We start from the raw sequence: 27705 nt of genomic DNA on the forward strand, positions 1-27705 counted from the left end.
TAAATAAACATCCTCTTTATTTTACCAAATATAATTTATCAGTTACGTTGACATTTGTCAATTCAGTTATAGTCACTATAAATAATTCTCTTAAGACACAGTTCTGTCATTTTTTTAAGGATAGAAGAGTAAACCGATGTTGCTCCTTGCAGCCAGGCCAAAAGTCCATGCAGTTTGTGCAACTGGGGGAAAAGAAGTGAATCTTCCATAAAAGTCATGAAGTCAGGAAGTTCACTTTCTTTCCTTCTCACCCCACAGGCCTCCCTCTGTTCACACGCTCAGGGCTTAGGATACGCCGACCTTCCTGCCTTTTTTTTTTTTTTTAAGCAAAGCAGGACACTCTGGAGTCCTCCAAGGCAGCCTGGCCAGAACTCCAGAGATGAGAAGGGGGTGAGCGACTGGGGCCGGGGTGACTGCAGATCACAGGGACACAGCCTTGGGGGCGGAGGAATTGGTTTTGGCGCCTGTACAAGACAAGTCTGTGTGCAAAGGTGTTTGGAAATGGAGGACAAGGAAGGCCTGAGGAAGAACAGAAACAAGGCCAGGCTGGTGTTAATTAAGTCTGTGGGACACAACCCCAGCTAGAAAACCTCTACGCTTCCAATCCTAAGGTTCTAGACTCTGGAAGACGGCCTGGGTGAAAATGGAGAAAAGAGAGTCCCTGGAAGTATTGGACATGCTCCTGTCATGAGGCATGGGCTTGGTAAGAGACAGGGTCACTGTCTCGTCGTCCCCTGGAGATGGGCTATAGAGGGGAGCATTTAAGGGGCAGCTGGAGATAGATGAGGCTAGAGAGGCTAGGAAAATCCCGCATCCAATGCCCAGAGGTGTACATGTGTGAGTGGGGACAGACTTCTGGTCTGTTCACAGCAATGATGGGGAAGATGCAGAGGCTCCCGTGTTCTCTCAGTCTTGTGCTAGGCTGAGAAAGGTAGAAGTAGCCGGCTGGTGCCAACCTTCTAGTTCTGAATCCTCTTTTGGGTGGCTGATGAGGAGATGGAGGGAAGGGAAGGCGACGAAGGGGTCTTTAGGGACCTCAACAGTGGTGGAGCAATAGGGCTGGGGTTTCCAGCTGTGGTCAGCATTGCCGGGAGGAGGGCTCTCGGGGCGCGGGGGCGGGGTGGGGGGGGAATCGTGGCAGAAACCGGCTTGGTGATACAGATGCAAATCCTTCTAGCAAGGAAACTTTCTCTACCGGACTGGAAAGGGCACATAGCTGGGGCACGAGGAGAGGTTAGAGCTGTGTTCTCCTTACCCCTGGCCAGTCCGTGCCTGGCCCAGGATCTAACATTGTAGTAGGCACTCAACAGATAGCGCTCAATGAATGTTTCAGACCTGCAGACAAGCTCCTCTTGGGGAGGCTGTGTATTTGAATGAGTGAATGAATGAATGATGAACGATGAACATCAGAAGCCAAAAGAGAGGAAAACAGGCCTCCACGGCATGAAAGAATGGGCAATTTTAGGAAGCGACAGTCTCAGGTGACCATGTGATGATGTCCTTAGGAGAAGCCGCAGCAGTGAAATACCCCTTGTTGCCCTCAATGTTCCAGCCACTCTCCACATACCCATTCTCCGTCCCTAATCTTGGAACCCAACCAGGCAAGCTCTGGGGAAGGTCGTGCTTAGAGGCAATTAGAGATGAAGGTTGAACAGAGGTAAAGGATCTGTCCTCTGGGCCCAGGGAGGACACAGATCTTGGCAAGCCTATGGGTGGACATGGGGCAACAGGGAGACCAGGCCACTTGCTCATTCCTTCCTGGATGAGACAATCGATTGGCAAAAGATCAGAGGGAGGGGCTGGTGGTATTTACGAGGCAATTGGGTAAGAAGCATGTACACAATTTAAATAGTCCACCTCACTCTGAGAGCAGAAGGGCAGAGACTGGGGTTAGGATTATTTGGGGCCAGAAGCAGCTGTTTCCTGTCTAGTGCTCTGAAGTTGATCCATTTCTAGAAAAAGTATGTGTGTGTGTGGGGGGGGGGAAGGAGTGATATTTATCCCTCTGTTCAACCAAAAGAAAAAAACAAAAAACAAAAAACAAAAACAAACCCCAAAAACCAGAGCCCACTCACAGAGGCTGAGTTTACTAAAGCTAAACCAAATGTCCCCAGATCCCAGACGGAAACCTCTGCCCCAATCCACCATGAAATTGCACTTGGTGACTGGCTCAGAAATCTACTTGTACTGTTCATCTCAGTCCATCTGTCCTGCCTGAATTCTTGCTATACTGACTTGGCTCAATGTATAAAAATTCCCATTGAAAATAATGAGAATTCGGTATCAAAGTGAAGTCCTGGAAAGAGGTGGGCGTGTGGAGTGGGGTGGGGGAAGGGGACCCAAACATATTTCAAACAGAAAGTGCAGAGGGGTGGAGAGAAGGGTGCGTGACCAGGCTAGTCCCCCACATCCGTGTCCCGGTCCCCAATGAGCCAGAGGACATGGAAGCTGAGTGCTAGGAGCCCGGTGCCGAGCAGGTCCCCCAGAGCGGTCAAGTACGGGATGGAGAAGTTGTCTGGGTCCAGGCCCCGGCCCCACATCCAGTGCACCATCCAGTCTGCAATGTACAGGAGAATCAGCACCTGGAGAAAGAGAAGGGCCCAGCCTGTAGCCATCCCCGCGCTCCAGGGGGAGCCAGAGGCCACTCGAGCGGAGCCATTCATTGCATCACAAGGCTTGGCTCTCCACAGACCTTGAGCTGGGACAGCTCGTCGTCTGTCTTTCTGTCTTTCCGTCCCTGAAACCCTTCTAAGTTCCTCCACCCCACGGTTACCACCTCGAACAGACGATGGGTGTAATTCAAGTTCTTTGGGAAGGAAGATGCCGCTACTCCTGAGAGGCGTCCACATCAGTGTGACATTCTGCTCCCAAATTCACCAAACAGGAGGCTCTCTAATCTACATCCTCCTTTTTGTAGGAATGCAGCCCTCTTGCCTCTAATTCTGGGTCATCCTATTCTCGGGTCCTGTTCTCCAATTCCTGCCATGTTGGTCACTCTGGGAGCCCGGCAGGAGGCTGGGGGTTGGAGTTTCCTTTTCACACAGGAATTTGTCCTCAGAACAGAGTGGAATAAGGACAGTGTTTGAGGTGGCTGCCGGCACAGTTGTCTGAGTAACAGTTGATTATCCCAAGCTGCCTTCCTCCTGACCCTTCCCGTTCTGCTTTTGTGGCCACAGAGAATGCAAGTTTATTTTAACATTAGTCCTAGCAAAATAGAAGTTAGCTAAATATAAAGCAGGCGGTCCATACCCATCCAAAAGACATTTTGGGTTATTTGTTGCTTTGATTTATCTGTATCCTCGCTTTTCTTCCATTACCATAGAAAACTAAGAAGGATCTAGAACCTTGCTAGTGGGCCCAGGACCAGCTGCAGCAACAATAGCTGGGAGTTTGTTAAAAATGCAGAACCTCAGGCCTCACCCTGGATCTCCTAAATCAGAATCTGTATTTTAACAAGATTCACACGTACTTTTAAATTGGTGATGAACTGGATCTAGAATATTATGTGGGAGTGGGCAGGCCTGCATCTTCTATGTACTCTGTCGCTTGGGCTCCCCACATGACTGCATCTGTGCGAGAAATGAAATGGTTTCTAACAGTAAAGCTTCAGCACAGTCATTTGGGAGGTTTTACTCCCGACTGCGCTTTGTAAATACTGTGGTATGTAAATTCTGCCTGAAGGGGCTCAGATACTGGAACCAGGGCCCACTGGGGGATCCAGGAGCCAGAAGTGATACCTATTTTAGGCAAACTGAGCTGCTCTCTTGTTTTCTCTCCAAGGAAGCCAGAGGTTACAGTTCTAGCCTTGCCCTGCACATAGCTGCCTTGCACTCCTGTGGCCCAGGCCCCAGCCCTGGGTGAGGGCCAGCCCTTCAGAACCTCACACCCTTCCCAGCAGCTCCAGAAGAATCCCAAATAAAGAGAGTGGCCAGAAGGACTTCAGGATGTGCCCCAGGAAGGGAACGGCAGCAGCTGCCCCCACATTTCTGCCTCCCAAGAAAGGCCCTAGGACATGTGGCTGGAAGGTGGCTGCTAAGGGATCAGGAAGAACCTTTATTATTCTTATTCTTATTGTTGTTATTATTATTATTATTTTGCTTTTTAGGGATGCACCCACAGCATACGGAGGTTCCCAGGCTAGAGGTCGAATCAGAATGACAGCTGCTGGCCTACACCAGAGCCACAGCAATGTAGGATCCAAGCCGAGTCTGTGACCTACACCACAGCTCACCACAAAAACATATACACACTGCTATGTAAATATATAAAACAGTTACCCAACAAGGACCTACTGTATACACAGGGAACTATACTCAATAACCTATAAAGGGAAAGAATTAGAAAAAGAATAAACCTGAAACACTTTGCTATATACCTAATGCAACATTGTAAATCAACTGTGTTTCAGTTAAAAAAAATTTAAAAAGTTATGGTACATCAATACAACACAAGAGAATTCAGCCATACAAATCAGGGGTCTCTGTTTTTACACACGGATGTGGAATGATCTCTAAGATAAAATCTTAAGTGTTAAAAGCGGTGTGTGGATAGCGCGTGTAGTGTGCTACACGTGGGTTAAAAAAGGAGGAACATAAGAAAAACATGTATGTTTGCCTGTATAAATATAGAATAAGCTTGAAGGATATATAAGAAATAGATCTAGATGTTTCCATCGTGGCTCAGCAGCAGTTAACAAACCCGACTAGGATCCATGAGGATGTGGGTTGGACCCCCATCCTTGCTGAGTGGGTCAAGGATCTGGCGTTGCTGTGAGCTGTGGTGTAGGTCGCAGATGTGGCTGGGATCTGACGTTGCTGTGGCTGTGGCGTAGGCCGGCGGCTGTAGCTCTGATCCGACCCCTAGCCTGGGAACTTTCATATGCCACAGGTGCGCACCCCCCTCCACCGCAAAAAAAAAAAAAGAAAAAGAAAAAGAAATAGATCTAGATAAACAACAGGGTCCTACTATATAGCACAGAACTCTACTGAATATCTTGTAATAACCTGGAATCATATATATATATACACACACACACATATATATATGAATCACTTTGCTGTACACCAGAACCTAACATAACATTGTAAATCAACTATACCTCGGAAAAAGAAAGAAGGAAAGAAAGGAAGAAAGAAAACAAACATAACACCAGTGGCCTGTGAGGAAGAGAAGTGGGGATGGCTGGGAAGAGAAGACTTTTCGCTGAGTTTCACTATGAACCTTAAAAATTTTTTGAACTATGTGACTCTTATTACCTATTCAAAAAACAAATCCAGACATCTAAAATGTGATTCTGAGGGTGAGTCTGGCTATAAATGGGTTGTATGAAGGAGCCTTGTGGTGATGGAACCATGGTTTATCTTGATGGTGGTGATGGTTTCAGGAATGTACATTTGATAGACTTGCACAGAACTATACACGCCTGCATACACAGGAGTGCATGTAAAATTGGTGCAATCTGGGAGTTCCTGTCCTGGCTCAGAGGAAACAATCTGACTAGCATCCATGAGGACACGGGTTCAATCCCTGGACTTGCTCAGTGGGTTAATGATCTGGTGTTGCCGTGAGCTGTGGGTATAGGCTGCAGATGTGGCTCGGATCTGGAGTGGCTGTGGCTGTGGCTGTGGCTGGCAGCTACAGCTCCGATTCGACGCCTAGCCTGGGAACCTCCACATGCTGCTGGTGCAACCCTAAAAAGACAAAAAAAAAAAAAAAAAAAAAAGTGCAATCTGTGCATTGTACCAATGTGGATTTCCTGTCTTTTGTTGTTGTTGTTTGTTTGTTTTATGGTTGCACCTGTGGCATAAGGAAGTTCCCTAGCCAGGGATAGAATCTGAGCTGTAGTTGTGACCTATGCCACAGCTGCAGCAATGCAGGATCCTTTAACCCGCACTGGGCTGGGGATCAAACCCATGCCTCTGAATCGACCCAAGCTGCTTCAGTCGGATTCTCAACTCACTGCACCACAAAGGGAATTCCAATTTTTTGGTTTTGATGTTGTGCTATAATTATGCAAGATGTTGGAAACTGGGTGAAGAGTACATGCGATCTCTCTGTACATTGTGGGGGGCAACTTCTTGTGAACATGTAATTATTTCAAAATAAAAATTGAAAAAAATATAGTAGAAAACCAGGGAGAAGGTGTCTTAGAATTATAGAATGGCAAGGCAGTAGTTCTGATACTTTTCCAAGCTGTGAAAACTTTTTTTGGCTGTACTCTTGGCATGTGGAAGCTCCCGAGCCAGAGACTGAACCCATGCCATAGCTGTAACCAAAGACACGGCAGTGACAACCAGTGCTGCATTCTTAGCCTCTGAGCCACGAGGAAATTCCTGTGAAACCCTTTATTCAAATGAAATCTCCCAAGAAATGCCCGCACATAAACAGAGCCACATGGAGCTGTGTGGCCAGGCTACATACCTGCCTGAAATCTCCCACCCTCGGTTCATTCCTCTCAACTTACAAATGGATCACTGAGGCTCAGAGGAGTGAAACAACGGCGCCAAAGTCACACAGTGTATTAGTGACTTTGCTGGAACTATAACCTGCCCAGTGTTTACTGGCCACACAGTCACAGAGAAAGAGGGGGCAGAATGTCTGATAGGACAAGCCTGAATGTCCCCTTCCATCCCTGCAGGGCAGCCTTGGCCCCTCGCCATGCCCCACCAGCCCGTACCTGGAGCAGTGCAGCTGTCATGTAGAAGATGATGAAGATGAGTGTGAGGGTGGTGTGCCCGCCCTGCATACAGCTGATGGTGTAGAGAAACACTAGGTGTCCCGGAACCACGAGGAGAAAGAGGACGCGGGCCGAGCGGGAATTCACATCTGGGACCAGGAGAGAGACAGTGTGAGGAGGAGGAGGGGAGGAGGAGAGCCTTTCCCAGCCAGGTGGTACCTCGCTACACTCTGGGGCCACAGACAGGGGACTGTCTCTACAGCTCTATCCCGTGGTGCCCAGCCCCTTCCTGCCTGGGCTTTGCCCTCCAAGACAGCTGGGATCTAGAGCCCAACAGAAAAAAAGAGCCTACAGCTCTGGGCTCCGGCTGTTGCAAAAGTGATAGCGTGAAGCTCAAGTGGGCAGGACCTCTGGCATTACCGGGACTGAAGAAGGTGGTACAAGGACTGGGGCAGCGGCGAGGGACTTGCTCAGAGTTCTCCCCCGGCATCCCATTCATGTGGAGGAACGTGGAGATGCGGCTGGCCTGCACGGCCACCAGATTGCCCCCAACACCTGCAGAGACATGTAAGACCTGAGACATGGCGGGGGTGGGGATGGCCATTCACCAGCCCCGGGAGACACTAAGGAGGAAGACAAAGGCACCCCTCCTTCCAGGCTCCTCCCATCTTCCTGCTACGGAGATGTGACAGTCCCATGTACTGGGACTGACCGGTGTGGTTGATTGTAGGACACAGGCGGACTCAGGGAGCCTGACTTACCCACCAGTACAGCGTGTGCACCTGCTGTGCCACACAGCCAAAGGCACGGGGCCCGTCTGCCTCAGCCTTTCTCCAAAGGACCCAGATACCCAATGCTCATGTGTGGGTTCTAGCAAACAGTTTCAGGGTGGAGCTCCGAACTCTGGTACCTCTTCTAGGAACTGTGCTAATGACTCTGCCCTTTATCCCAACCTATCCCTGCCCTTCTCAGCCTTCTCTGAGCCCTGGGAAGCCAACTTCTACAGACTGCATCACCAGCCTCCCTGCTGGCTGCTTCTAACTGGGTCTCTTCATCGGGAGGAACCAGTAGACAGTCAGAGAGGGTGGGAGGAGAGGGAGGTCAGGCATTTCTTTCCTGACCCCTCCCTGCTTTTTGGCAGAGGTTAACCCCTGGGGGGGGGCAGAGGAGCATTCTCTCTGAGCTCCCAAAACACCACCTCCTCCCCTTGACCCTCGAGGAACCTCTGGGTCCTTCTACCCTGCTCCCACCTCTGTGGGAAGCCTTCTTCAAGTTTTTTTTTTTTTTTTTTTTTTTTTTTTTTTTTTTTCTATTTTAGGGCTGCACCTGCAGCATATGGAGATTCCCAGGCTAGGGGTGTATTGGAGCTGTAGCCACTGGCCTATACCACAGCCACAGCAACACCAGATCTGAGCCACGTCTGTGACCATATCATAGTTCATGGCAATGTCGGATCCTTAACCCACTGAGTGAGGCCAGGGATCGAACCCATATCCCCATGGATCCTAGTCAGGTTCACAGACCACTGAGCCATGAAGGGAACTCCTTCATTAAAGTTTGAACTGTCTGAGCGGGACTTCCTTGCCTCCTAGAACTTGGACTGACACAGAGGCCCCCTCTGACCCTCTGATCCCATCCTCTTCTTTCCCCCAGCAGCTGATGCCAAGACCTCACCATTAATCACAGGCGTGAAGACAGCCATCCCTGCAAAGTTGGGGTCTGAGACAGTCTTGTCCAGGATGAGGCCTCCCACGCTACATGGACACAAAGACAAGATGACACAAAGAGCACTGAAGGGTTCTATTGCAGTCCCAGGATGACAGGCGCAGGCCCGTCTGGTTGTGGACAGCAAGGTGGCTCCTGGGAGTCCCCTGCTTCCAGTCCTTGTCTCCCGGCCACAGCCAGCTGATGCCCCTGACATTCACACTGGCACAGTGCCCCAAGCAAGCTGGTGGTGCTGGGCCAGGCAGACGCCTCCTTCACCCACCCCCCTATTTGTCTAGAGGAGCCACCTGCTGTTTTGCCTGCTCAGTATTTATTTCCCCTTCTGGTGACAGTGCTGCGCTTTTCCTCAGGGAACCACCTCTCCCGAACTCCAGTCACTGTGGTGACATTGCTCCGGGAGGATGGTGAAGCCTGGGGCCACCCAATCAGAGCAGCACATCTCTACCGCTGCAGTGATTGGTTCAGGGATAGCCAGGTGACTGGATGACAGCCAATGAAATTCTATAATGGGACTTTGTGGGACTGTTGAAAGACTCTCTCTCTCCCTGCTGTAATTAGTAAGCGTAAGAAAGTGCAAACCTGAAACTGCAGGCCACCACAGAAGAAAGCAGAGAAAAGCAGAGCCGAGAGAGGAATCCTGGGGCCCTAATGATATCATTTATATCCCTGGATCCAGCTATGCCTTTTTAGCTTCCTAAGCCAATATGCTTCTGCTTTCTATTTTATTTATTTTATTCTATCTTATCCTATTTTTTTTCTTTTTAGGGCCGCACCTGCAGCATATGGAAGTTCCCAGGCTAGGGGTTGACTCTGACCAGCAGCTGTCAGTCTACACCACACCCTCAGCAATGCTGGATCCAAGCCGCGTCTGGGACCTATGCTGCAGCTTTTGGCAACACCGGATCCTTATCCTTAACCCACCAAGTGAGGCAAGGGATGGAACCTGCATCCTTGTGGATACTAGTTGGGTTCTTGACCACTGAGCCACAACAGGAACTCTGTGTGCTTCTGCTTTCTAATAAGACCCATTTGGGACAGAACAGGTCATGTAACTGATCTATTGATCTGTATTTCTACGGTCTGAGCCTCACTTTCTCTTTCCAGAGCTTAAAAGTGAGTCTGTGGCAGGGAGAGGGGAGGCCGGGGTGAGTATCAAGGGCCCGAGCCTACCTGCTGATGGCCATGGCAATGATGACAGGCTCCCAGCCCGAATACAACACCTCCCTTGTGGCTGGGCTCCGTCTGGCCAGCACCACCCAGACAGGCAGCAGGGCCACGAAGAAGGCACACACCAGGGGGTAGATATATTGCCAGACATCTGAGAGAGGCAGAGAAGAGAGGAGGGTGAGTACCGTGGCTCCCTGTCCAAGCCTCTGCTTGGCTCAGTCTGCAAATGTCCCAACAGATCAAGAGTAATACCATGCTAAATGCCCAGTGAGTGCATTACCTCATTGGATGTTCACTGTAAACCAAGGAGGTAGATGGGGCCAGCCTTTTCCATTTTGTAGATGAGGAAACCAAGGTTGAAAGCCTCCCAGGCACTGAACTTATTAGGGGCAGAGACCAGATCCTAGGTTTCTTGCTTTGATCCCCAGAAATCCCCATCTCCCTTTCTCTTCTTCATTTTGCAAGCAAATTCCAGCTTTGAGTGCCTTTCCACCTTATCCCTCCAAAGGAAATAAGAATCCACAGGACCACGCATATTTCTCAGATACTTTTACCCCTGCTCCTGCTGTCTGCATGAATTTGTGATAAGTACTTTGCCTCATCTCTCTAAGGGAGGGAGTTACTACAAACAGGGTTTCAACCAAACAGTTAAGAACATAGAAAAAATCCTTTCATGTTTGCAAACCCATGACCATCCCTCCAAATCCCACCCAGGAGTCCACCCTGGCCACAGCCTCGGTGGCCTCAGCCTCACCCTGCTCCTGGTAGAGTCCCCAGCTGATGCCTGAGAGCAGTGCCAAGGTGATGAGGTCGCCCAGGCTGGCAGCGATGGGCGTGGCCACATTGTCTGGGTTGATACCAATCTTGCGGGAGCCAATGATGACTCCGATCATGATCATGCCTGGGGTGGAAGGAGAGGGGTGGGGCGGGGTAAGAAGAGATAATGGGGTTATCTATCAACTTGAAAAGAGAGATTGAGATGCCAGGCTTAGCTGACACCTCTGGGGCACCCCTTCCTACTCCCCCACCCTTCCCTTCCCTTCCTTACCCAGGACCAGGGAAGCAATGAAGGCCGTGGCCACGCTGCTGGCACAGAGCAGGAAGGCATGTGGGATGCTGAAGTGGCCGTCAGGGATCCAGCCAAAGACGACGGCTGCGATGGATGCCAGGAAGCCCACCACCGTAGCCTGCACCTGAGGAGGGGCATGGTAATGCAGAGAGCTTTTTAGCTGAGGTCACTGAGCACTTAGCCAGACATCTTCCTGGACCTCAGCAGCCCCAGGAGGCAGGCTAGGCTGGCCTGTCCAGTCCTCCCAGGCTGGAATGATGTCTTTATTTATTTAGTTTCGCACCAGACACTAGTACCGGGTAGTGCACCCTGCAGGAGGCCAGGACATGTTACTGGCTGAATGAGTGATCCTCTGGGGACTGGGGAGGTTCAACAGAGCCTGAGACTTCAGTCCAGACACAAGGCCTGGGACTCAAGGGGGAAGACTCCCAGCTGGAAGCTATGTGGCCTCATGGGGGGATGGGACAACAATGGTCCCGGACACTTCACTTCTGAGTGTCCTCCTGAGTCTGATCTGTGGGGACCCAAGCCCTCTCCACCCGTGGAAGTCAAGGATTGACACTGGAGATCCTGGGGTCCCCACCTCAAGAGCTTGGCTCTTTTCCTGGGAAACCTGGGTACCTCCTGGAGGTCTTCTGGGAGAAGCCAGCTCAGCAGGATGCTGGGGCTTCACTCAGGAGCCAGGGGGGCACTGACTTCAGCCTGTCAGATCCTGACCAAGGAGGAAGCTCAACCCACTGTCTCTGGTCCCTGCTCTCTTACCTGGATGAGGGCCATGTTCCCAGTGATCATCCGCCAGAGCTCCTTGGGTGTGTCCATGTGCCCGATGTTGGCCTGGGAGACGGAGGACAAGGGGCTGGAGCTCTAGGCTAGAAAAGGCCTGCGGCTCCATCTATAGGACCTTGCCTGGATCAGTGCATGTGACCTAAGACTCTGGGACCAGGACACGACCCCCAGGGAAAATAAAGCGGGGTTGAGAGGCTGGGGAAGGAGCTAAATAGCCTTGAGCTCCTGCAGCAGGCTGGGAGTGGTGGGGGGCAGGAAGGGAGCTCCAAGGCAGCCTCCTCGCCCCCTCTTCCTAGAACAGCTGCTGAGCAGAGGCCGACTCCATGCTCTGTCCTGCTCATCTGGGTAACTCATTCCCACATGGGTTCGGAGGACCTGATCGATCCCTGGCTCTGAGGCCAGCTGCTCTCTTAGGGAAGGAAAGGTCAGCAGCTGATGCGGGACGGAGGCCACGAGAGTGTTTGGGAGTGAGATGGCACGAGAAGAGGCCAGGAGGGCAAGCTGCAGGGTTGGAGTCAGGCTGGGGTGGGGGAGCTGGCTGCGGCTTCTCTCTGCTGCCTTCTCTAGGCTCATGGCTGTGTGGGGACATCCTTGCCACTTGGCTCCTCAGGCCTCCTGAGTTTTCTTGCTTCCTCCCTCCCATCCCGTGGCCTTATATCTGGTTCAGTCTCTGAACCGTGCTGGCTGATCTAAGAGGTACTAGGAGGTGGGAGTCAGGAGCAGCCCCCTTCATCTGTCCCCTTACAGAAGAGCAAGCTGCCAAAGGGGAAAAGGAGTGGAATGGGAGGGGGGCTGGGAAGGCCTGGCTCTGCTCCTGGCCAGCTGCAGAGCAGGGCTGGAGATCAGAGGAGGCCCCCATCTGTGCAGGTGGAGGGACCAGCATGATCCTCGCCTGTCAAAGCTGCACAAACAGTCACGAGGCGAGTCGCCACGCAGGGGGTGGGGCAAGAGTCCAGGGACATCGAGAAACTGAGCCTGGGAACCACTCTGGGCAGGGAGCCCCTGCCCAGGAGCCGGACAACCAGCCTGGGATCTCCCTCCACCTTTCCACCCCAGACCCGTACTGCAAAGCTGGGCAGTTGCGACCGGCCTGTGGTCCTTTCCAAGTCAGGCTCTGAGCTGCCCCGAATCCTCCGTGCCCGCCTCCTCCCAGCCAGGACACTCACTGCAGTGGAAAGCCTTGATGCCAGGGTCATTTCCAGGTTCCCCTTCAGCCCCAGCAGGGCAGGCACCAGGATGAAGACTTCCGTCACCTTCTGGAAGACTTCCCAGTGCTGTAAAGTGAAAACAGACCCCAAGAATTTCAGGGCCCCGAAGGGCTGGCATTGAGGTTGAATGGGAAACTGAGGCTCCCTTAAAGTGAGTTCCTGTCCTGAGTTTATGATTAATTATGATAATGTATCTATCCAAAACTTTATTCCTTTTCTTTTTCTTTTTCTTTTTTTTGTCTTTTTGCCTTTTCTAGGGCCGCTCCCCTGGCACATGGAGGTTCCCAGGCTAGGGGTCCAATCGGAGCCATAGCCACCGGCCTACGCCACAGCCACAGCCGCATGGGATCTGAGCCGGTTGTGGGTTCAATCTCTGGCCTTGCTCAGTGGGTTAAGGATCCGGTGTTGCCTTGAGCTGTGATGTACGTTGCAGACAAGGCTTGGATTCTGCATTGCTGTGGCTACAGCTGCCGGCCTACACCACAGCCACAGCAACGCGGGATCCGAGCAGTGTCTGCAACCTACACCACAGCTCATGGCAACGCTGGATCCTTAACCCACTGAGCGAGGCCAGGGATAGAACCCACAACCTCATGGTTCCTAGTTAGATTCGTTTAACCACTGAGCCACGACAGGAACTCCTTTTATTCCTTTTCTTATTCCCTCTGACCTCAATTCCTTTTTTGTCCCCTCTGACCTCAATCCTGTGCTAACTGAACACCAATCAGCCGGATGACTGAAATTGCTGAGGTCGATGATAATGTTGTTCATGTACAGACTCAGGGCAAGATGAGCTAACAGGCCCTCAGGTCATGGACCACCAGACCAGAGACTTTTTTTTTTTTTTTTAAATGGCCACACTCTTGACATATGGAAGTTTCTGGGCCAGGGAGCAAACCTGCACCAGAACAGTGACCTGGGCCACAGCAGTGACAACATCAGATCCTTAACCCACTGAGCCATCAGGGAACCCCAGACCTGAGACTCTTAAAACAGTAGGCATTCTGACTCCTGAATCCACAGTGAAAGTCACAATTCTAGGGTTGTGGGATGGAAATCCTGTGAAACTGGATTGTGATGATCATTATACAACTACAGATGTGATAAATTCCTTGAGTAATAAATAATAATAATAATAATAAGGAATTAACCTTAAAAAAAAGTCACAATTCTAAAAAAAGGATACAGGGCACTTCTTTGCAGAACAGATACTGACCCACAGACTTTGAAAAACTGACGGTTTCCAAATGAGACAGGTTGGGGGGGGGGGGATGTGCAGGGAGTTTGGGATGGAAATGCTATAAAACTGGGGTGTGATGATTGTTGTCCAACAATACATGTAATTAAATTCATTGAGTAATAAAACAAGTCGCAATGCGATGATTCACCCCAGCTTCTTTTCCTTCCCCTTTAACAACCCCTAACTCAAAGACCAAGTTGGGAGTTCCCATCACGGCTCAGTGGTTAATGAATCTGACTGGGAACCATGAGGTTGCGGGTTTGATCCCTGGCCTTGCTCAGTGGGTTAAGGATCTGGCCTTGCTCAGTGGGTTAAGGATCCGGCATTGCTGTGAGCTGTGGTGTAGGTCGCAGACGCGGCTTGGATCTGGCTGTTGCTATGGCTCTGGCATAGGCTGGCAGCTACAGCTCCGATTCGACCCCTAGCCTGGGAACCTCCATTTGCCGCAGGTGTGGCCCTAAAAAGACAAAAGACCAAAAAAAAAAAGACCAAGTTGGAGTGGATCCAAGGCTTGTCTCCCACACCCTTGCTTGGTGCCCTGCAATAAGTCCTCGTTCGGCTGCAAACAGCCACTGGCAGAACTTGGCTTTTGTGTGTTGTGGGCACAGGAGCCTTGCTCAGTTACAACTGCAGAGTCTGGAGCAGGGGCGGGAGGAGGAAATGGAAACAGCAGGGAGCGAGCCTGTTAGCCTCCTTTCCTCCAGGAACCCTGGAAGCAAACCAAGCCCATGGTACTCCAAACAACACGGCCCTCTCTCCAGAACAGGGGAGACACAGAGAGACTCTGCCCGTCAGGAGACCCTCGTCTGGCTCAGCTTCCTCGGCCGCTTTGTGGAGCCAGGGGAGAAGATGGTGGGGACCCGCACAGCTGAGTCACCCCGGGCTGGCTTACACCCCAGAACTCCTCTGCCCTCTCCCTTCAAATTGCCTTGAGTCTAGTTTCTCTGTGGCCTCAGCCTTGGGTGGTGTTGTCTCAGCTGTTAAGCGCTGGCCTCCACGGGGCTGGGGTTGAGATTAGAGAGTTTGTTTGGTTTCTATCTCCAAGGGCCTTGGGCCTCAGCCACAGCAATTCTCCTGCAGAACAGAGTCTGAATGAAGGCTGTGGCCCCCAAACCTCAGTGTGCTGGTTTGCAAGAGGTTTTTTATTCTTCCTCTGTACCCCCTTACCCCTCGTACCTTCCTCAACCTCTCTGCTAGGGAAGGGAGGTATACTCCTGCAGGAAGAGCACTGGACTGGGAGTCAGGAGACATGGATTCCAGCCCTGAGACCATCAGGCCTGGCTCTTCAACCCATTCTTTCTGCCGACATCGTTTAGGTCAGCACTGTGTGCATTTTCTCATTTCATCCGATCAACAACCCAGTGAGGTAGGAGCAATTTTTTTTTTTTTTTTGCCATTTCTTGGGCCGCTCCTGTGGCATATGGAGGTTCCCAGGCTAGGGGTCCAATTGGAGCCATAGTCGCTGGCCTCTGCCACAGCCACAGCGACGCAGGATCCAAGCCTTGTCTGCGACCCACACCACAGCTCACGGCAACACCGGACTGTTAACCCACTGAACAAGGCCAGGGATCGAACCCGCAACCTCATGGTTCCTAGTCGGATTTGTTAACCACTGTGCCATGACGGGAACTCCAAGTAGGAGCAATTCTTATCCCCACTTTATAAATGAGGCAACTGAGGTTCACAGAGCACTGCATGCCTTAGGGCTAGGAAGGAAAAAGGCAGAAGCCAGGGCTGGCTATTTGAAAGCTACTCCGAGTTCCCGTTGTGGCGCAGTGGTTAACGAATCCAACTAGGAACCATGATGTTGTGGGTTCGATCCCTGGCCTTGCTCAGTGGGTTAAGGATCTGGCGTTGCCATAAGCTGTGGAGTAGGTAGCAGATTCGGTTCGGATCCCGTGTTGCTGTGGCTGTGGTTTGGGCCTGCGGCTACAGCTCTGATTTGACCCCTAGCCTGGGAACGTCCATATGCCACGGGAGTGGCCCTAGAAAAGACAAAAAAACAAACAAAAAAAGAAAGCTACTCGAGGAGTTCCCTTGTGGCTCAGGGGGTTAAGGATTTGGTGTTTTCACAGCAGTGGCTCTGGTTATTGCCGGGGTGAGGGTGACCCCTAGCCTGGGAACTTCCACATTTCAAGGGTGTGGCCCAAACAACAAAATAAAACAAAACAAAAAAAACTACTAGGCAACTTTTAAAAAACCCAGAAAATTACAAGTGTTGGCAAGGATGTGGAGAAATGGGAACCCTTGTGCGCTGTTGATGGGAATGGAAAATGGTACTACTACTATGGAAAACTAGATGGATGTTCCTTAAAAAATTAAGAAACTACTATATGATCCAGCAATCCCACTTCTGGAGGGGTCTCAAAGAGATATTTGCACATTCATGGTCATAGTAACATTATTCACAATAGCTAAGAGGTAGAAGCAGCCCAAGTGTCCATTGACAGATGGATGAATAAATAAAACATGGTCTATACACACAAGAAATGACCTAAAAGGAAGGAAATCCTGTTACATGCAACAACATGGATGAATCTTAAGGACATTATATTAAGTGAATAAGCCCGTCACAAAAAGACAAATACAATATGATTCCACTGATATGAGGTATCCAAAACATTCCAATTCCTAGAAATAGAAAGTAGAATGGTGGTTACCAGGGGCTGGGAGGAAGAGGAAAAGGGAACTAAATGTTTAATGGGTGTAGAGTTTCAGTTTTGCAAGATGGCAGAAATCAACAACAACAACAGCAAAGGATGGGAGTTCCCTGGTGGCTTAGCGGGTTAAAGATTTGGCATTGTCACTGCTACGGCTTGGGTTTCATTCCTGACCTGCCTGAGAACTTCTGCATGACATGCACATGGCCAAAAAAAAAAAAAAAAAAAAAAAAAAAAAAAAAAAAAGGATGAGCAAGGAAATCAGAGGGGCCTGGGGCCAGGATTAGAGACCAGGGTAGGCTCAACACTGGGGCGGGGGGGGGGGGGGATGTCTTAAAAAGGCAAGAACCTCTCTTCTCTTACCAGAGTTTTTTTTTTTTGGGGGGGGGGATGTTGATGAGAAGAGAAAGTCCCTACCAGGAGCTCCTGGTCTAGCCTCTCACTGGTGGAAAGCACAGGACTCTTTTTAGGGAAGGCTTTCTCTGAACACTAAGGATGGCAAAGAAACCTCCCCCGTCCACCCCGCCCCTGCAACAGTTGCTGAGCTTTCAGGCGCCCACAGGAAGAGCCAGGAGGCCCCCAGGGAGAAGGCAGCCCCAGTGAGCCCCATCCACTCTGGGAGAACTCAGGCACTGTTACTCTTGGACACAGCTGGTGCATACCACTGGGCTTCCAGCTCCCAGCAGGCAAGGCCCTGCTCTGCTACACCTCCTCCTCCCTCACCTCAACTGGCCACCCTGCGCCAGAGAGGAAGAATTTCCTCTGTTCCCCTCCCCCAGCCTCCCACCCCGACCCTGCTGCATAACATCTACCCCTGGCAGCTTCCAAACTGCCAGCTCCATGAAAAGCTGAGATCTCCAGGTAGGCGTATGGAATATGTGTACATGTGTTGGCAGAGTGAAGGAGCCTGGAAAGAAATACTCCCAGTGAATGCCAGCAATATTTTCTGAATATTCTTTGTCTTTATGATTTTTTTTTTTTTTTTTTTTGGTCTTTTTGCCTTTTTCTAGGCCGCTCCTGTGGCATATGGAGGTTCCCAGGCTAGGGGTCTAATGGGAGCTGTAGCTGCCAGGCTACGCCAGAGCCACAGCAACGCCAGATCCGAGCTGTTTCTGCGACCTACACCACAGCTCACAGCAAAGCCAGATCCTTAACCCACTGAGCGAGGCCAGGCATCAAACCCGCAACCTCATGGTTCCTAGTCAGATTTGTTAACCACTGCACCACGATGGGAACTCCCTGTCTTTGTGATTAAGGAAAAAAATGCATGAAGTTTAGCTAAGCCCCTTCGGCTGCTCCTATACCTCCCAAACCTTCTGCCTCCCAGCACACAGGCACCCTCTCCTTTAGCTACACAAGGAGGCAAGAAGAACCAGCAGCTGTGAGCTGGCACATGGGGCAGAGTAGCCAGTGCCTACACACATACTTTTTTCACTCACAAATGCTCTCAAAGGCGGGCTACACACACACACACACACACACACACACACACACACACACACACGGCTCTAGGAGAGCCTGGAAAGCAGGGTGGCCCGACACACACACACACACACACACACACGGCTCTAGGAGAGCCTGGAAAGCAGGGTGGCCCGGTAAGGTGAGGAGTGGTAGAACGTGGTAGTGACAGGGGTGTCTCTCCTTCCTCCTCTGGCCTAATTCAAGCCCATCCTGTTCATCCTGGCTGGGAGGGCCCGCCCCTGATGTCACACCCGTCAGCCAAGCCCTCCTGCTCTGCTGGGGAAGGAAAAGGGCACGTTCCAGGAAGCACTTGGAGGTAAGTGGGGGCTGGACACATGGACAGATTTCACCGCTTCTCTGAAACGCAGCCCCTCTTCCTTTTTTTTTTTTTTTTTGGTCTTTTTGTCTTTTTAGGCCCGCACCCACGGCATATGGAGATTCCCAGGTTAGGGGTTGAATCGGAGCTGTAGCCGCCGGCCTACACCATAGCCACAGCAACACGGGATCCGAGCTGCATCTGTGACCACAACTCACGGCAACGCCGGATCCTGAACCCACTGAGTGAAGCCAGGAACTGAACCTGCATCCTCGTGGATACTAGTCAGATTTGTTTCCATTGAGCCACGACCAGAACTTCCTCTTCCTTTTCTTTCTCTACCCATGTGTTTGTGGGGAGGTGGGAGGGGGCACAGGTGCTCACTGGTCCCTGATATTCTGGGGGTGAGACTGCTTCTCCCAGCACTTAGAAATAATCCTGATTCAGAGCAACCACCCCAAGTCTCCAGCCTCAGTGGCCCTGCTGCTACCTCTTCCTGGTCTTTCCATCCCTCACCTCCTCTGGCCTCAAAGACAGACCCTCGTCTGCCTCTGAGTGTTCTGCCTTGAGCCTCTTCCCTTCCCGGAGGATAGCAGCAGGGAGGGAAGTCACAGCTCAGAAAAGTTCGAGTCAAAGACATGAAGACTAACGGCCCTCAAAGCTCCAAGAACCAGGCTGTGGGAGAAATTGGGAAGCAGGAATTGACTTTTCAGAGTGAGAAGTGAGTCAGCTCAGATTAGAGTAAATCCAGCCAGAGGCTCTCTCCCTGCCTCCCAGCCACTGGCAGACATCCTATAGGTGTCAAAGGAGAAAAGCCTCTGGGCAGCTTGGGATCCTCAGCAAGTGAGTCATGAGTTAAGAGAAGGAACTAGGATGCTCACCTGTCTTAACACAGCTGGGACTTCCGGTGAAGGTTGGCACACCCCCTCCAAGCCATCCCCAGCCCTCCAAAGGCCAACAGAGGGAAGTGAGATGCTGGGCAGTAGCTTGGACCAAACCAGGGGGTGAGGCAGAGCATCTGCCGCATGGAGGGCTCCCAGATCCCAACCCCTTCAATTCCAACACTGGATCCAGTCCTGCTACCCTTCCCAAATGCGATAGGAACTTTCGGCCACATGTAGGGAAGTTGGAGCAGGTCATAGTCCACTTAACCTTTTCCTGCTTTTGGCCAGTACACCTGCCCCTTATCTCAATGTGCAGGCTGGCTGTACTTATCCCCAGTGGAGGGGAGGGCAGATAAGAGGAGATAGAAATGGGACTTCCGGGCTTGGACCAAGGAGTCAGCTGCACCAACGTGGCCTCCTGCTTAGTTGCTCTGAGACTTGGGGGACACTCTAGAGCCAGCATTCCCAGATGGCCCCAGCCTCTTAGGTATTCCCAGATTCTGTCCCACCAAAGCCCATCTTAGTCTGTGAAGGGGACTGCGGGGTAGGAATCCTTAGAAAGTGTCCTGCTCTTCCTGAACCTGAGATCAGTAGTCATCCCCCCCTCCCCATATGAAATAAGAGTCTCCCTGTGGCCCCAGGTCCTGGTCTCTTGGCTCCCACCCCTGCCATGATATCATCATAGCCATCTGCAAGGCCTGCTCCAGACCAGCTGTGGCAGGGAGGCTGGGGGAGGGCGACAAGGACAAACCAGCCTTTGTCATCTATACCAACTGGACCCTAGCGAGGGGTGGGCCTAGGTGCTACACCAAGGGTGCAAGCTGGCACATTTGGGCAGGCTCCCAAGATTCCCTACCTCGGTCTCTCAATGTCTCAGGCTCATGAGTGAGGGGTGTATGTGGGGCAAGATGTCAGAATCCTTTTCCAGCCCTAGAATTCTCAGTGTGAGAGACTGGGGGAGGGAGGGGCCCTCTACCAACTTTTGTTCTTGCTCATTTTATTTTATTTTATTTTTTTGCCTTTTTGCCTTTTCTAGGGCCATACCGCGGCATATGGAGGTTCCCAGGCTAGGGGTCGAATCAGAGCTACAGCTGCCGGCCTACGCCAGAGCCACGGCAATGCCAGATCCACGGCAACGCCAGATCCGAGGCGTGTCTGTGACTTACACCACAGCTCACAGCAACGCCAGATCCTTAACCCAGTGAACAAGGACAGGGATCGAACCTGAAACCTCGTGGTTCCTAGTCGGATAGACCACTGAGCTACGACGGGAACTCCATTGTTCTTGCTCATTTTAGAATACAACTCCAGTCGTTCCAGATTCCAGTCTACCCTGTTCTTCAAGGACAGACAAAAGAGAACAGACTCCTCCCAGAGTCTATTTTTTTGGCTTTTTAGGGCCACACTTGCGGCATATGGAAGTTCCCAGGCTAGGGGTCTAATCTGAGCTACAGCTGCCGGCCTACACCACAGCCATAGCAATGCCAAATCTGAGCTGAGTCTGCAACCTACACCAGAGTTCATAGCAATGCCAGATCCCTGACCCACTGATCGAGGCCAGGGATCAAGCCTTCCTCCTCAGGGATACTAGTTGGATTTGTGTCTGTGGTGTCACAAGGGGAACTCCCTCCTCCCAGAGTCTTTAACCAATGGCAAAACACGGCCATGGTGAAGGCCATAGAGGTTAATGGCACAGGTTCGGAGTCAGATGACCAGGAACAAGTTACTAACCCACCTGTGCCACAGGTTCTCTCCAAAATGGAGACAGGTATGTTTCCTACATCATGGGCCTACAGAGGAGTCCAGCAGATGCTCCCCATTGCAGTTCGTATTATCCAGAAAATTAACCCCCCCCAACCCCAGGTTACCACCAGACCCTAGTTCTATACCTTTTGGAGGCACCAAACCAGAACTGGAAAACTCTCAGACGGAGAATCAAGGTCACAGGAAAGGGATGGAAGAGGTGGTGATCTCATTTCCCCTCCTCCCCAAACCCCCGCTCACTGCTCTAGGAGGAAGAGCAGCTACCAGGGGCAGGAACCCAAAGCCTGCCTTTCCGGCTCCAGACTGGCTGCCTAACCTCCATGAGGAAAAAGCCCTCATGGAGGTAACAGAGTAGGGGAGAGAGGAGGCAGCACAAGGTGTTTGGGCATGACATAAGGGCCATCCTCAGCGTTCCCATCACGTCTCAGGGGTTAACAAATCTGACTAGCATCCATGAGGATGCACGTTCGATCCCTGGCCTTGCTCAGTGGGTTAAGGATCCAGTGTTGCCGTGAGCTCTGTTGTTGGTCGCAAACATGGCTCAGACCCTGTGTTGCTGTGGCTGTGGTGTAGGCTGGCAATTGTAGCTCCGATTTGACCCCTAGCCTGGGAACCTCCATATGCTGTGGGGGAGGTCCTCAAAAGCAAAAAAAAAAAAAAAAAAAAAAAAGCCATCCTCATTAGCAACCAAAGGTGCAGGGTTCTCCTAAGAATTCAAGTCAAAGTGGTCCAGGTGGATGCTATCAAAGGAACTACCTAGAACCAACCACCCGGTTTCCTGGGACACAGGCAATGAATGGTGGGACTCGCCAGCAGGACTCACATGCATCATGTGTAGGGTTGGCTGGGCAAAGGGGAGGAGATGCTGAACTCTGTGTTCTCCTGGGAGCTTCCATAATTAGGGACACACTGGGGGGTCCCAAAGGGCAAAAGCTAGATCTCCTCCAGGCTTTGGATTTCTCTGAGTACCTAAGACAGAGCCCAGTACTCCGTAGGAATTTGATACATGCTAGTGATGAACTTAGATAAACCCAGCTCTGTGTGCCTTCCTGAGCTTCAAAACCTTTAGCTGGAAACAAGACTTTTAACCATCTCTGGGACCTGGAAGTTCTGGCTAAGTCCTAACTTACAATAGGCTAACACAGCATATCCCTGGCTCTTAAGTGTCCTGCTCCTGCCAATTCTTCTCCTTTATTCTACTCAGGAGCCTCACAAAGAGCTCTTTTTGCCCATGGCAGATTCATGAAGGACAGGTAAGTAGCAAGGAGTTCTGCCCAGGTTTGGTTATATTTTGTCCCCATATATGTCACATAATTAGCAATTCTATGACTTTTCATGCCCTGCCCACCCCCCCACCCCCGCCCCAATCATGTATCAGCCAACATGTGCCCGCCCCCATTCCCCAAGGAGATCCTGCCAAGGTTACAGGCAGACGGCAACACAAAATGCCTTTAAGAACCTTCCCACTTAATCTGAGACCCTCTTGGCAGCTGGACAAATTCCTGCCCGGCAGGAGGATGAAGGGGAGACTTGAAACCCAGCTTTCTACTCTGGGTATCCTTGAAACCCCGAAGAAAAGGGAAAAGAAAGCATAAAGAGGAGTTCTCCTTGTGGCGCTGGCTTGGCGCGTTACAAACCTGACTCGTATCCATGAGGATGTGGGTTTGATCCCTGGCCTCCCTCAGTGGGTTAAGGATCCCGTGTTGCTGTGGCTGTGCTGTAGGCCGGCAGCTGCAGCTCCGAGTCGACCCCTAGCCTAGGAACTTCCATATGCCGCGGGTGCAGCCCTAAATAAATAAATAAAATTTTAAAAAGAAAGCATAAAGAGGAGACGGATATCAATGCCTCCTATTGAGCGGGGCTCAGCAGCAGTGCCCAGGAGGGATGGCTAGCAATGACCCTGTTCCATCTCTCCTCTTCCCAACCTGAGCTCTGGAACCCATTCTGCTTCTGTTAAGCAATCCTGTCCTGACCACGTCCCCGGGGCTATTGGGCTTCCTCGAAGCTTCTGTAGAAAGTGACCAGATGAAGAAGAAATTGAGGCCATGGCCCAAAGGGAAACTGTATTCAAGGAAGCAGCAGTGGCTTCTGACAGGGGGGTGGAGGAAAAGGCCGAAGAGACAGTTTCCCAGGAGGAAAAGGTAGCTCCGGGCTCAGGGTCAAGAGCTGCCCTTACCCAGGTCCTACCTGCACGATGTCCAGCACCATGCCGGCAGCCACAGTCCCAAAGCCTGCCAGGAGGAAGGGGAACAGCACTTGCAGCCCGATGGAAAAGGAGGTCTCCTTGAGCGGGGAGGGTGGCGCAGGGCCACGGTCTGTGCTGACATCGTCACTTTCATTGCTCTGGCTCCCGTTCTCCAGCAGGGCATCCTCCTCCCGAACCCCCTTGGCGTTGGCCCGAGACTCAATCACCACCACCTCTACCCCAGCCCCGTCAGGCCCCAGGAACTCTGAGGTCCCGGCCATGGGCTCTCGCCCGGGGCCATCTGAAGAGCAGGGTGAGGCCGTAGGGCCAGTCCCGTTCAGCTGGTGGGTGTCCTTCGGCTCCGGCTTCGAGGACATGACGGGAAGGGAGGAGGAGAAGGGAGAACTTTCCTCTTTCTCTTTTTGCTTTCTCTCCCTTTCTAACTTGGGAAAGAACTTAGTCTTGGGGTGATCCCAGGCTTGGCCACCGCGGGACCTCTTCCCACGGCTCCCCGCTCCTAAGAGGCGCTGCAAAATCTGATCCACCAACAGACAGCCCCATCAAGCACCGAAGCCGCAAACGGGAGGGAAGCAAGAAAGTCCTCCCCAGACTGCAGCCGGGTCACTAGGGATGCGGATGCCTGACCCAGCCAGCCGGCGCCGTGCTTGGGGGAAACTCCTCCTGCCTCCTAACTTCTTTGGTTCTTAGCACAGGCTCCTCAGAGCAGGGGGCATCCAGAGCAGAAGAGGCCAGTCAAGTCTGGGGTGCCCTCTTAGGTGGCTCTTCTTTCATGAAAAGTAGCTTGAGTTCAGATCTTTCAAAAGGCAGCCTCGGCCCTGGGCTTCGGCTCCTTCCCCCGCCTCTCAACTGGGCTCCGTCAGCTTCCCACAGCTCCTCAGGCTCTGCGGGTCCCAAGGCAGTACCTGCCGTCTTTCTCCTTTTTCCCAGAAATGTTCTTTCTTCCTGGGAAGATCCTGCACCTTCCCAAATCCCTGGTCCTTAAAAGTCACAAGAATCTGTATGGAACACCTTATATGGGAAGAGAGAAGACAAGAGAAAAAGAGAATGTTACCATATAGCAGAGGACAGCTCCTACTGGGAGAATTCTCCCACAAGGCAGTTTGCAATCTGCTTTCCTTTTTTTCACTAAAATCATCTGTTTCTGCCCTTTGACATCTGGACGCTGGACAAGGCTTCCCAAGAGGCAACCCACTGCCCCACAGGGATCACCAGCTTGAGATGTGGTCAAGCCTGGGATTGGAAGATGCAGCACAAGAGACCTTGGCATTGCCTTCTCAGCAATGGGGGACTGGCAAAGATATCCTGGGGGAGACCTCCCCCCACTCTTTTATCTTATAGAAGCACCTGTGGCATACGGAAGTACCCAGGCTAGGGGTCAAATTGGAGCTGTAGCTCCCAGCCTACACCACAGCCACGGGAAAAGCCAGGTCCTTAACCCACTGAGTGAAGTCGAACCCACATCCTCACGGACACTATGTCGGGTTCTTAACCCGCTGAGCCGCCACGGGAACGCTGAGAGCCCTTCTTAAAGGACCATTAAGAACCCAAGATTAATGGTGTGGTGTCCCAGTGGGGTCAGTTACAAAATCGGTCACAAACTCCCTGCCACCTAGCCACCCCACTGTAGCAACTGATTTACGGTCACAAGAGAGTCACATAGGGCAAACAAGCAGGGAGAATGTGATTACTGAGTGACAATCCCCAGACCCTCCAAAGCCCCAGCCCCTGGGGGGGGGTAAAAAACAAACAAATGGGAGGACTCCCTGGGCAATGGGGCAAGCCTGCCAGACCAAGGCCAAGTGCCAGAGGCCTACCCACTCCTGCCCTTGAGAGTCAACAGTGTTACAAAAAGCTGAGACACTGACTTGGATCCAGGCCTCTGTGCCTACTTCTCTCTCCCTGTTGCTGGCCTCGTGAGCTTGTCAGATAGAACAAGGGTGTTATCTCAGTTTGAAGGGAAAGAGAGTAAAACTATCAGTTATGATGCACACACTTCAGTATCTAGGTTCACCCTGTTCCCCAGGGTTACTGAGAGTTGGATATAATAGAATTCTTAAAAAACAAAAAACAAGACCAGAAAACAAAAGCACCAACCAGAAAAAAAGAAAATAATTAAATACGCCAAAGCAACACAAAAAATAAAAACCCAAATGCAAGTCTCTTTAGCTGTAGGGGCCCCACTTTTCTCCCCTGAAGGTATCCCCAGGCCTTGATCCCACCCTATTCCATTTCACCAGAATAGCTCTTACAAGTAAAAAAGTTCATTTAAAGAGAAGTTCCCTAGGAAGGATGAATAGGTCCTTAAGTATTCCAAACACACATAATTAGTCAACTCCAGTTTGGGGAAGGGTGGATCAAACTCCAGTAACTGGCCCACGGAATTGTTTTCTCTTCCTAGCCACTCACGTCACCAGGACTCCCTTTTCCAGGCTCCTTAAACACTGTCCTGTGGTTCTTTCAAAACCGTCATTAGAACTCCAGGAGGAAACCTCTGAGCAGGAGAGAGTCCACTGCCCCTGTGCCAGAAAAGTTTCTGAGTCCGCTAAAACTTGACTCTCCCTCCTCCTCCCGTCTTCCTGGCAGGTCACTTAACCCGAAAGGGGGCTCGAAGTTAGAGAAGCCGGTCCTTCACCCCACTCCACTGCCAGTAAAGGGACTTCAGCTGGGCCTAAGGCCCTGGGATGAAAGAAGCAAAAGTGACTCAGGATGCCCTGAGGAGGGGATAAAAAAGGCCGTTTTAATATCCCCAAAGCCGGGGAGGGGGAGCAGTTAACTGGGTGGCCCTCCCGCCTCTCCCGCTTCAGACTCAGCAAAGGCGCTGCGCGCCAGGTCTCCCGCCCTCCACCGCCACCCTCCACCCCCCAGGACCCAACAGGACTGACCTGCCCCTCGCTTGGGAGGAAAGGGGGAGCCTGGTGAGTGGCAGCAGGGACCCGTAGTCTCGGGGGTGCAGGGAGCCCCCTCTTCTCATCACTCCTCCTCGGCAGTCCTACTCGGCCCCCGGTGCGCCACCCTCCCACCCCACACCCCAGCCTAGGCGAGCGTCCAGCCGCGATACCCGGCTCGCTACATTTCGCCTCCGCGTTACTCCGAGGCCGCCGCTCCACTTCCACGAGGGGGAGGTGGCCGGGGAGCGCAGGATATACCACCTCGGGCCCGGGCGGGGGTGGCACCCAGACGGGGGACCTCGGGGCCGAGCTCACTCGCCCCCAATCGCTTCTTGCCCGCGCACTCGGGCCCGACTGGTTGGCTGCTAGTGGCAAACGTGATCTGGGGCAGACTGGGTGGCACCCCCCCTCCATCAAAAATAGATTCTGGATGGACAACTGCAGTAGCCAATCGAAGGCTGGGGAGGGGGCGGGCTCAGCCTCGGCCCAGCCCCTTTCCTTCGCTTTGCGCCTCGGAGGCGGGGCACTGGCGAACGCAGTGCGAAGAGTGACGGGAACAAGGATACGGCCGCCTGTGCCGCTGACTCGCGGGTCCCAGCGCGCATCCGCCGGCAGGTTCCTGCTGACCAACGCTCCAGGCCCGGTGCCACCTCCCTCGGGCCCTCCCCGCCGCGCCGGGACCTTTCCTCGTCCTTTAAAGGCGTGTGCGCCTGTGCGGGTCTACTGCATCTTGACTGTTTCCTTCAGCCTCTGGCCTTCGGGAAGATGGGGAAACCTCCCCGTGGAGCCATCCAGCTCTGACCACTGGGGCTCAAGCGGCCACTTCCGTGCTCTTAAGCCTCGCTCCGTACCCGGAGAGAACCGTCCCTACCTTGATCTCGGACACAGCTCCTCTGGGGCTAGCTCGTCACCTTGCGCTTCTGCCAGATTCCGCGTTTCTCCAAGCGCGTGGCTCAGCCTGGTGGGACTGGCCTTAATAAAGTGCCAGCCTTGGAAGGGGTGGGGATGGGCGGGCGGTAGGGAAAAGAGGTCAGATTCACCACTGGGGTCCCCCACACACCACCTGAGGTAGGGGCGGAGGGGAGGCTGGCTTCCTCTGATCCACTGGTCCTGGTGGTAACATGGGACGAGATGTCTCCATCCCGGGCTAAACAAAATCCAACTTTCCCTGACGCACCTTATGGGATCAAAGAGGGGTGTTCCCATTTCGCCTTTTGCCACTTCCTCCCTGGGGTATCTCCACCTCTCCAACACAAACTCAGTACCAGTTCTTTGGGGGATGTTTTTGTGCATGGAGTGTGACCTCCCCATAAAGGAACCGCCCCCCACCCCCACCCCCAGGTTTTCCCCTCTTGTCAGTGGAACCTGTGACCGGTGGTTCCTTCCTGTGATTTTTTTTTTTCCTCCTGGAAAGTGGCTCAGGGGTGCATTCAAGCAAGACTCCAGACCCCTGCATGGGGTTTGAAGTAGAGCTGTGCCTGCGGAGAGGACACAGTGCTGGGTGTGAAGCTTTTGGCTACACCTTCCTCTTTCTGAGATACACACTCACCAGCACACACAGCCATAGGAGCAGGCAGCTTCCTTGGGCAAGGATGGCAAAGCCCTGCAATCAAGCCCCTCACCTCCCACTCCAGCACTCAGGGTTATTCCAG

At 52.1% G+C, this 27705-nt stretch overlaps 1 protein-coding gene across 3 annotated transcripts; it reads right to left on the reverse strand.

The window, feature by feature from the left end:
* Positions 1–26999, reverse strand: SLC41A1 (solute carrier family 41 member 1). Of its 3 annotated transcripts, none has more exons than XM_005667535.3 (11): positions 26925–26999; positions 23147–24173; positions 12590–12697; positions 11400–11471; positions 10617–10761; positions 10323–10469; positions 9572–9719; positions 8351–8430; positions 7097–7231; positions 6677–6825; positions 1–2582 (listed from the first exon to the last, which is right to left on the reverse strand). In XM_005667535.3, the coding sequence occupies exons 2-11, from the start codon at positions 23519–23521 to the stop codon at positions 2397–2399; spliced, it is 1545 nt and encodes a 514-aa protein (XP_005667592.1). In that variant the 5' UTR covers positions 23522–24173; positions 26925–26999; the 3' UTR covers positions 1–2396.

This window comes from Sus scrofa, chromosome 9 (assembly GCF_000003025.6).
Source record: "Sus scrofa isolate TJ Tabasco breed Duroc chromosome 9, Sscrofa11.1, whole genome shotgun sequence".
NCBI lineage: Eukaryota > Metazoa > Chordata > Mammalia > Artiodactyla > Suidae > Sus > Sus scrofa.